Source organism: Mus musculus, chromosome 5, assembly GCF_000001635.26.
Source record: "Mus musculus strain C57BL/6J chromosome 5, GRCm38.p6 C57BL/6J".
NCBI classification, from domain to species: Eukaryota; Metazoa; Chordata; class Mammalia; order Rodentia; family Muridae; genus Mus; species Mus musculus.
Genome location: NC_000071.6, coordinates 135,563,570 through 135,574,018, shown reverse-complemented (window position 1 = coordinate 135,574,018; position 10,449 = coordinate 135,563,570). Strand labels below are relative to the sequence as shown.

General features: G+C 47.8%; 1 protein-coding gene across 3 annotated transcripts; it reads left to right on the top strand.

Annotated features, from left to right (window-relative positions):
- The first annotated feature begins 895 nt into the window (after positions 1 to 895).
- On the top strand, positions 896 to 4,084 carry Ccl24 (chemokine (C-C motif) ligand 24). 3 transcript variants are annotated; one of them, XM_006504444.3, is made up of 4 exons: positions 896 to 1,119; positions 1,326 to 1,443; positions 3,056 to 3,257; positions 3,337 to 3,697. In XM_006504444.3, the coding sequence occupies exons 1-3, from the start codon at positions 1,047 to 1,049 to the stop codon at positions 3,222 to 3,224; spliced, it is 360 nt and encodes a 119-aa protein (XP_006504507.1). In that variant the 5' UTR covers positions 896 to 1,046; the 3' UTR covers positions 3,225 to 3,257; positions 3,337 to 3,697. The 3 variants fall into 3 exon arrangements, with proteins under 3 accessions (XP_006504507.1, NP_001343559.1, NP_062523.1); NM_001356630.1 differs by having other exon boundaries at positions 970 to 1,119; positions 3,349 to 4,084; NM_019577.5 differs by having other exon boundaries at positions 970 to 1,119; positions 3,056 to 4,084.
- The last annotated feature ends 6,365 nt before the right edge of the window (positions 4,085 to 10,449 follow it).

Below are 10,449 nucleotides of genomic sequence, written 5' to 3'. Positions count from 1 at the left end.
CTCTCCCCTCTATTGGTCCTGTTTAGATACCTACCCCTGTGTCTTCTTACCATCTCTCATCCTAATGTCTTCTGGGAACAAGCCATCATCTCAGAGAGCCTGCTTTTGCTCCTTTTAGTCCCCTTTAGATGGATAGATGGATGGGCAGGTAGAGTGAGGGATGGATGGATGGATGGATAGATGGATGGATGTAGAGATCAATGGAAGAATAGGTAGAAAGAAAGATGGACAGGTAGATGTACGTATGTATGAACAGGTAGACCAATGGATGGATAGATAGATCAATGGATGAATGGGTGGAAAGATGGATAGACAGGTAGATGAATGAATGGATAGATAGATGGATAGGTAGATGTATGTGTAAATGTATGTATGTATGTATGTATGTATGTATGTATGTATGGACAGGTTGATCAATGGATGGATGATAGGCAGATCAAAGGATGTATGGATAGATAGATGGATGGATAGGCAGATCAGTAGATGGATGGATGGATGGATGATGGATGGATGGATGGATGGATGGATGGATGGATGGACAGGTAGATGGATGGATAGATGGATGAATGGTTGGATGGATAGACAGACAGGTAAATCAATAGATGAATGAGTGGACAGAAGGCAGGGAGATAAGGAGGACTCTACTCACTATGCAGCTACAAAAACTGAGGCTCAGAGAACCAAGTAACTTACCCAGGATTTCACGCAATAAGCCACAGAGCAAAGTCATCTAAAACATTTTCCCTTGGCTGTGGCCCAGGCAGGATGACAGCCCTCCCCCAGCTTTCTCTTGCCAGAACCCCAAATAATTGCTGACTCCACTGGACAAGAAATGGGCAACAACTTCCCCATTTTTTGGACCACAGAATGCTCAACGATTTTCGAGGAAGTCCGTGGGGGAGAGGGCGGGAGGGACACCAGAGCCTCTATCTCCTGAGCTGTCCATATAAAGACCAGTGGGAGGGAGATCGGGGTGTCCTCATATCTCCAGGATCTCTTTTCTGCACCCCAGCTTTGAACTCTGAGCTGTGCCTGACCTCCAGAACATGGCGGGCTCTGCTACGATCGTTGCCGGCCTCCTTCTCCTGGTAGCCTGCGCGTGTTGCATCTTCCCCATAGGTGAGACTTCTGGGCCAGTGTGGGGCTGCTGGTAGCAAAAGCTTCTAAGGCCATGGCTGGTTTGGCACAGTGAAGGGTGAGGGAACCAAGAAGTCTGGAGCTGGGGCTGAGGGAGGCACTAAGTGGCTGGGGTATGACAGGCTCTGTGTCTGCAGTTGAGCCTACGGCAGGCTGGATACTGACCTGATTCTTCTCTTTCCTTTCAGATTCTGTGACCATCCCCTCATCTTGCTGCACGTCCTTTATTTCCAAGAAAATTCCAGAAAACCGAGTGGTTAGCTACCAGTTGGCCAACGGCAGCATCTGTCCCAAGGCAGGGGTCATGTGAGTATCTAACTCCAGGGTCCCGAACTCCAGGGTTCTCCTCCTCCCGAGGAGGTCCAGCCCTGGGCATCTCTGAAGAAGGCACTAGACTTCATGAACTTCAGCTTCCTCACCCAGGAAACTAGGGGGAGAGCAGGGCAGGGAGGTAGGTCAGTTCGTAGTATGCTTGCTTAGGATACATGAAGCCCTGCGTGGTTCCATCCCTAATATCACATAACAACCAGGACATGGTATAGGCCAGTAATTCCAACACTCAGGAGGCTAAGAACATCCACAAAGTACCAAATGTGGGCAAGGTATTGTGCACGGAGGGAAATACATGATATGCCATCAGTCTAACTAGTCTTCTCAACAATTTCATAAGACAATGCCAGAACCCCTGCCTAGAATCCCCCAGGGAGGGGCTGGGGACGTGGCTCATCAATAGTCTACTTTCCTAACTTGTAGAAAACTCTGGGTTTCATTCCCAGCATGGCAAAACCAAAAACAATCTCACAGAGAACATAGGACTTTTTCCATTTTAATGAAGGTAGTTGAGGCTCAGTAAGACCTCAGGCTCAAGGCTGCATGACCACCCAGGTCTCTAGATTTCACATAGCTTCAGAGCCACCTTTTCACCTGGGGTAACAAGCATGACCTCGTGTCTTAAGCTATGCTGTACAGGGGGAATGACATGTTAATATTCCCCCAGCTGACATCAGAGCGTCCCTGAGAGCTGGCACCAAAGGGGGCATCCAGGGCTCACCTCTCAGCTATAGCAGGCCCAGGAGCCATGTTTCCATGCCTAGTGTGATCTGATGATGTTTACCTTTAAAAAATGGGTATGTGTGTAGATGAGCTGGGCATGAGTGTCCACGTCATGTGTGTGCATGTCTGTGGAGACCAGAGGCTAATTTTGGGTGTCACCAAGTATACTGAGCACCTCCTTCAAAATAGAAGTCTCTCTCTCTTTTTTTAATTAAGTTTTGTGTGTGTGTGTGTGTGTGTGTGTGTGCATGCACACATGCATGCACTCTGCAGAACATGTATAGGGGTTCTCTTATTCTACCCTGTGGGTCCCAGAAATAGAACTCAGGCTTGGCGACAAGCACTTTCCCTGCTGAACCGTCTCTGGCTTCCTCACCGGCCTGGAGCTCACCAAGTAGTTTAGGCTAGCTGGCTGTCAAGCTGTGGGGAATCCCCCTAGCTCTGCCTCCTCAGTGCTGAGATTACAAGCTCATGCCACCATGCTTGGAGTCCTGACAATTGAACGTGTATCCTCACAGTTGTAAGGCATACATTTTCCCCAGCTAAGCTGACCTCTCAGATCTGTTCTCCTGCTATAGATCTGACACAGACCATATCTGTATCACCATATCCAGCACCATACTTCAAAGGCAGAGCCTCCTTTGTCTCACAGGGACGCCACAGAATGAGCGTATCCGCACACTCCACCATCCTGTCCCCCAGTGGTAAAACACAGAATTCGCAGAGAAGTCTCATGTCAGGGGCTTCCTAGCGCCAAGGGCAGGCGGGCAGCTGAGACTCGCTTGCGCTCACTTCCTCATAAAGGGAAGGTTAGTCTCCACACCTGGCAGGACGTCAAACTAAACCCTGCCCTTCTTTCCTACAGCTTCATCACCAAGAAGGGCCATAAGATCTGTACTGACCCCAAGCTGCTGTGGGTTCAGAGGCACATACAAAAACTGGATGCCAAGAAAAACCAGCCTTCTAAAGGGGCCAAGGCAGTGAGAACCAAGTTTGCTGTCCAGAGACGCCGTGGCAATAGCACCGAGGTTTAGCCGCCTCTCCTCTGTCCCTGAACTTGGACATAGGTATTGACGCTTTACCAGGCTGCTTTGGGGTTTGACAGACCAGCTGGGATGAGGTCTAAGTTCATTTCCCCATTCTCAGCATTTCTTTTAGGGGATGTGTTTATTCTGTGAGAACCTGAGTGAGCTGCAAGCATGCCAGAGTTCTGGTGTCTCCTGTGCTGAGTGAAAAGATTCCAGAAGAATATCAGTTGTCCTGTGTTATCTCTTGTGTGGCTCAAAGGCTTCATCAGAGCCCAGGTGCATGAGCCCCGAGTCTCTGCAGGCGGACCTTGCTTGCAGCTGGCTTCCATAGGGTTCTTGTCTTAGGGTGGGGCCTGAGGGCTGTCTGTCTGTCCATCTCTGGGTGAAGATCTGTCAACAGCAGTAACTCCCAAACATGCTGATGGGTATACCAGGCTGGTCCCATCCCCAGAACTTGGAACAGATAAAAAAAGTTGGCAGAAACGGAGGATTTCAACAGCAGCATTTTTAAACCCATCAGTCTTTGTAAAGCCGGAGGTGTAACTCAGATGGTGGTGTGCTTGCCTGGCATGCATGGGGCATTGGGTTTCAACCACAGCACCGCAAAAACTAGGCATGATGGTGCATGCCTAAGAAGATCAGAATTTCAAGCTTAGCCAGACATCCCAGAAGGCAGAGGCAAGAGGATCTCTGTGAGTTCAATGCCACCCTGGTCTACATAGCGAGCTCCAGGACAGCCAGGGCTACATAGAGAGACCATTTCTCAAACACCCTTCCCTAAAAATAAGTTCAAGGCTACATAGCCACACAGAAAATTTGAGGCCAGCCTGGCCCAGGGTCTGCCTCCTCTTGCTGCCAGGATGTAGAACTCTCAGCTACCGCTCCAGCACCATGTCTGCCTGGATGGCAACAAGCTTCCTCCCATGATGATAATGGACTGAATCTCTGAAGCTATAAGCCAGCCCCAACTAAATGTTTTCCTTTAAGAGTTGCTGTGGCCATGGTGTCTCTTCATAGCACTAGAAATCCTAACTCAGACAGGTTCTGAGACTAAATTTCACATAAAAATTCCAGCATACACGTGAAAAGCCAGGTATGTGTGGGAGTGGGTATAGCCTGTTCTGGGGCAGAGGAAGAGAGAGCCTGGGAGATGACAAACCAGCCAGCTTTGCTAGAAGAAAGGATAAGCTTTGGGTACACTGAGAGAACCTATCTCATGGGAAAAGGGCACATAAGAGAGAAGAACACATCACGCCCTTCTCTGACCTCTGCATATTCATGTCCGTATGTGTGCACCCACAGACTCACGTGCACACACACACACACACACACACACACACACAAAGGTAGAGAACAATTGAGAAAGACACCAGATGTTATCTGGCTTCCACATGCTCACACATGAGTACATATATATAATAAACAAATAATGTAAAAATAAAGATAAAAAGAAGACGTGATATATAGCTGAAGGCAGAGTTCATTCTTCCAGGAACGTACCGAGGCCCACCCCTCTGAGCTAGCCCTCATTCTGACACATGCCATTGATCCGTGTCAGGGAAGAGTGACTTTTCCCTAGTTAATAAGAAAAACAAGCAGGGCGTGGTGGCATATACCTTTAATCCCAGCACTTGGGAGGCAGAGGTAGGCAGATTTCTGAGTTCGAGGCTAGCCTGGTCTACAGAGTGAGTTCCAGGACAGCCAGGGCTATACAGAGACACCCTGTCTCGAAAAACCAAATTAAAAAAAATAAAAGAAAAAAAGAAAGAAAAACAAAAGTCCTGAGAAAACGAACTGAGAAGGCGGTTCTAAAAAGGAGAAGTGCAAATGGCCAGAAAACACATGAAAAAAAAATGTTCACTATCCTTATTTAGCCACCAGGGAACTGAAAATCAAAGCACTTAGATTCCATCTCACCCTGCAGGATGGTTCTCACTAGACACGGGCAGGAGAGATGACTCAGCAGTTAAGAGCACCAGTTGTTTTTCCAGAGGAGCTGAGTTAAGTCCCCAACACCACACGGCAGCTCATAACTGTAACTTCACTTTCAAGGGATCCGACACCCTCATGAAGACATACATACATGCAGCCAAAACAATTTACAGAAAAAAAAATTAAAAAAAAAAAAAGGAAGGAAGCAGGTTGAGCAAGGAAGACAGCAGCACCCTCCATGGCCTCGGCATCAGCTCCGCTTCCAGTGGAAGTGTCCATGATTCACTGAAGAATGATGCCTTGGACTCAATAGTGTGTAAACACCAAGAGTGTTTTATTCTGCAGAAGTCCAGCATGCTGGGGTCTCCCGACACCAGCACAGAGAGACAACCAAGTGTGCTCGCAGGCCTGATTTAAAGCATATTAGGGCTTTGGGGTAGGTGACCCTTACCTTACTCTATCTCTAGGGGCATTCCATAACCAGCATGGGGGGCTGGAAACTGTTGCTGAGGAAGTAGCTGAGGAGGTCTGGAAACTGCTGCTGGCTCATTGTCCTTGCCTCCGGACAGGTGGAGGGGCAGCTTCTGAGGCCTGGACATGCCTGGAATTGCCCAGTTCTTGGAAGCAGAGATTTAGGCCTCGTCTCCTTAACTGCCATTTTAAAACCTACCATGGAGTCAGCCTAGCCTTCTCACAGGTTCCTGCCCTTTTTGAGTTCCTGTCTCCACTTTCTTCAGTGATGAACAGTGATATTTGAAGTGTAAGACATATGAACCCTTTCACCCCAACTCACTTTTGGTTGTGGTGTTTTGTCGCAGCAACAGAAACCTAAATAAGACACTAGGCAAATACCTTACCAATTGAGCCATACATGTCCTCAGCCCTAACTCCTAAGTGATGTCAAGTCCTGTAGAACATACCGATATACTCAAGGTGCCATGGGAATTGCCCAGCTGTTATATTTGCCTGACTAATCATGTCTCAGAACAGGTGCAAGTCTCCTAGGCAACAAACTGGCAGCTTGTTTTTATGCTGTGCATGTTGTAATCTCTAGACTTCCATTTTCCCCTTTGGGCTCTAGATAGTTTGGAAGTGGTTTTTATGTTCTTCGGCTACGCCTCTCCTTATCTACTCAGCTGAGACTTATCTGTTACTCTGGTGTTCTCCCTTAACTATGGAGCCAGTTTAACAAACTCTGAGGTTTGTTGTCATGGTGGAAAGGGATAAGGCTCTGAGATCCTTCAGAATAAGACAGAGAACACTTTCAGCCTTAGCTCTTACCTTGAATGAATTAGCTCCCCTGTCTTTCGATCTCCATTTTCTTAGATAGCTAAGGACGATAACACATAACAAGCTCAGGCTAGAACAGTGGCTCAGCAGTAAAGAGCACTGGCTGCTCTTGAGAGGATGCAGGTTCAAGCCCATGTACCCACATGGCCGCACACAACTGTCTCGAGCTAGTTTCTCGCCAGCAAGAACACACTCGGACAACCGGATTCTTCTGCAGCAAAGCTTTATTGCTTCATTAGGAGGAAGACCCCGAACCCGGAAAATGGTGCTGCTTATATACCCCTCCGTGTGGCGTGTCAGCATCTGATTGGTTGCTTGCCCATCACCCCATTACTACGCCCCGGGATGGGCAGTGACTTGGCACTAATTTACTCTTGCACCTGCGCACATTACTTTTTTACCAGTTAGGCACTACGGAAGCTAGCGCCATCTTGTAATGGTGATTACTCCCGGCTCTCCACACACAACCATCTACAACTTCATTCCGGGGAATCCAATGACCCCCTTTTGGCTTCTACAAACACTGCATACATCCAAGGAACAGATATGCATGCAGGCAAAACACTCATACACAGAAAATAATAAAATAATTTCAATAATAGCAATTTCCCTCAAGGAACTGAAGAGTCATAAGAACCTTGAAACAGCTGGGCATGGTGGCACACGCCTGTAATCCCAACACTTGGGAGGCAGAGGCAGGCAGATTTCTGAGTTCGAGGCCAGCCTGGTCTACAAAGTGAGTTCCAGGACAGCCAGAGCTACACAGAGAGACCCTGTCTCAAAAACAAACAAACAAAAAAGAACCTTGGAACAAAGACTTTCTTTAACATTTTAAAAGTATTTTTATTTTATGTATATGTCTATAAGCATATGCGTGTGTGGGTCAGTGCTCACAGAGGCCAGAAGAGGACTTCAGATCTCCTGGCCATTATAAGCTACCCCATGTGGTTGCTGGGAGCCAAAAGGGTCCCGCTGCAAGAGCACCAAACACTCTCAACTGTCGAGCCATCTCTCCAGCCCCCAAAGTTTGTCTTTAGCTAGCTAGACCTAGTAATATGCGGCTGTAATTCTATTATATGCAAGGCTGAAGTCCAATCTGGGTTACATAGCAAAAGCATATTGAAAAAAATTAAGTGTATGGACTGGGCTGCCCTTGCCTCTGTTCTGTGCTTAAAAGTAAGATTCTGCCCCACGCCATGCCCTGCTCATGTATTTGAATGCAGGGAACCTGGCTGCTGTGGCTGGGAAGATTTATGAAGTCTGTGAAACCTTGGAAAGGTAGGGCTTAACTGTAAGGAGAAGGTCAATAAAGGGTAGACCTTCCAGCTCCTGGTGGGGAACCACTTCCTCTCCTGTCTTTGCATTTTGACATGGTTATGTTTGCCTGTCTACACAGATGGAAAGTTTCCTGGGACTCAGAAACCCAGGAACCACACAGCTCTGAGGTGGGACAGTGTCCTAAAGGAATGGTATCCTGAGACACAGAGGCCCAGGAACCACACAGCTCTGAAAGGAAGCCTCCTCAGCAGAGGTGTTGCAGCTCCCGGGGAGGGGGATCCTCAGCTACCCTAAGGACTCAGGACCCTCGGCCCTGCTCCTGCTCTTTGCTTCTTCCCTTCTTCTCCTTATTGCTTCCTGTCTTCTTTTGATGAGAGAGTCACACCAGGCAACAAATCTCATAAAAGAGATTTGTTAGAGTGTCCAGGCAGAGGAGGGATAAACCCAGAGTGGCTGCCTATGCTCCCAGGAAGGAGCAGCCAACAGCTGGGAATTGGACAAAGTACAGTGCTTAGATAGGGATGCTTGGGATGCTGAGCTTTCAAAGATGGAGACTTCCAGGGTGAGGACTGATGGGATTTCAGGGCATAAGCTTGGGGGAGCTCAGGGATTGGTGGGCTTTCCTGTTCAGGGATTGGTGGGCTTCTGTGGGAAGATCGGGGATTGGTGCCTTTTGTTCAGAGTTTTCACCTAATTAGCATAATCTGGGGAGGCTCCTGTTGAGGGGCTATAGATGACCTTTGTGACAGTTACAGAAGCTGGACAGTTAGAGAGGTCTAGGAGAGGGACCTGGCTGCTAGATCTGGTGGGGGTAAGGGTGACCACATTCTAGACTTGAGGGTTTACAAAGTTTAGAAAGTATACAAAGTTTACAAAGAAGTTCAAGGCAAGGCAAGCCTTCCTTGCTCTTAAGTGGCATGAATAAGCAACAGGTTCTGAGCACCTACTGCTTCTCCAGAGGACTCAAGTCCAGTTTCTAGAACCCACCTCAGGAGGCTTACAACTTCCTATAACTCTATCTCCAGGGGATCTGACTCCTACTTCTGGTCTCCACAACACGCTCACATACACATACTTGCAAGTAGAAATAAAAGTAAAAATTAATGAAAAAGCCAGGTATGGTGGGGCACACCTTTAATCTCGGCACTCAGGACGCAGAGACACATAGATCTCTGTGAGTTTGAGACCAGCAGGGTCTACATGGTAAGTTCTAGGCTAGCAAAAGGTATGTAGTGAAGTCCTATCTCAAAAACTAAAATGACTCCTTAGAGTTCTTGTTTCTAAATATAGGCACATTGAAGATTAATGCTCCAATACGTGAACTTAGGGGAAAGAGAACACACTTCAGTCTGTAACATGAGAGCCATAAGGAAGGGAACCTGGACAAATGAGCTAGTCTATTCCAGTCTCGTGACCATGACAACAGAAGAATTTTAGAAGGGTATCCATGGTAGCAGAAGTTCAAATGGCTAGCCAGACCTTGAGAAGCACCCCAGATGGAAGGGGGGTTCTGGATCGTCCATACAAATGTAACCAGATCCCAGCCAGCAACCTGGAGGGTATGGAGCAGAGACTTTAACCATAGGAGAAGCGGGCAGCTGAACAGGACCCAGAGGGGTTGAGATGAAGGATATGCTGGAGTGCGAGGCTCTGGGTTGGATCTCCTCCACCAAGACAGGAGAATGAAAGTCTTGGACAGAGCACTGTGCACGCATACTGAGAAGGTAGATTACAGCAGAAGCCTGATTATGGACACACCCCTTACATGGAGGGATCCTGGTGTTTCATAAAAGAAAGTCAACAATGACTAACCATGGAGGAAGACAGTCCTAGACAGAGCCATAGTGAAACACTGGACTCTGGGCACACGTGTAACCCTAGTTCTTGGGAGGGAGAAGCAGGGAGATTGCCGTTTAAAAGTCACCCTGAAAGGCAATGAGATCCTAGCTCAAAAATTCAAAGGCTGTACTGGAGAGATGGCTCAGCAGGCAACGGCACCTGCAGCCAAGCCAGATGACCCGAGTTCAATTTCCAAGACTCACAGGATGGGAAGAGAGAATAGACTCTTCAAATTGTCCTCTGACGCGTGCGCGCGCGCGCACACACACACACACACACACACACACACACACAGTCCTTACGCATGCTCACACATGCTGACCCCCCCAACCCCGACAACAAACACATAAATAAGTTATTTTTCAAATCAAATGCAGGGATGTGGTTTAGTGATAGAATGCTTGCCTAGAATTTGTCAGGGATGGACTGGGGCAGGGGTACAGTTACCCATCTAGCCCAGTAAGAGGCTGGTTAGCATGGCTCAATAACAGAGCACAGACTGAGCACCAGGCATCAGTGCATCTCTCTCTGCTTCCTGACTGGATGCAATGACATCAGCCGCCGCATACTTTGCCGCTGTGGACTTCTTATCATGAACTGTGCCCTCAAACCATGAGCCAAGACAGTCCCCTCTCTGTAAACTGCCTTTGTCAGCTGTTTCATTATGACAACAGGGAAAGTAATACAGAAACCGTCTATAAAATATAGGACATGAGCCAGGTGATGGTGGCACACACCTTTAATCCCAGCACTCAGGAAGCGCTTCATGTCCTCCTCTGACCTCTGCCTACTCATGCCCTCATGCACTCACAGAGTCATGCACCACACACAGACACACACACACACACACAGACACACAACTACTTTGTTTTCAACCTTAAGTTTCTCTAGA

Coding starts and splice junctions, on each gene's coding strand:
- Ccl24 (NM_001356630.1), top strand. CDS start 1,047: ATGGCGGGCTCTGCTACGATCGTTGCCGGCCTCCTTCTCCTGGTAGCC. Junction 1,120..1,325: donor GTGTTGCATCTTCCCCATAG/GTGAGACTTCTG, acceptor CTTTCCTTTCAG/ATTCTGTGACCATCCCCTCA. Junction 1,444..3,055: donor TGTCCCAAGGCAGGGGTCAT/GTGAGTATCTAA, acceptor TCTTTCCTACAG/CTTCATCACCAAGAAGGGCC.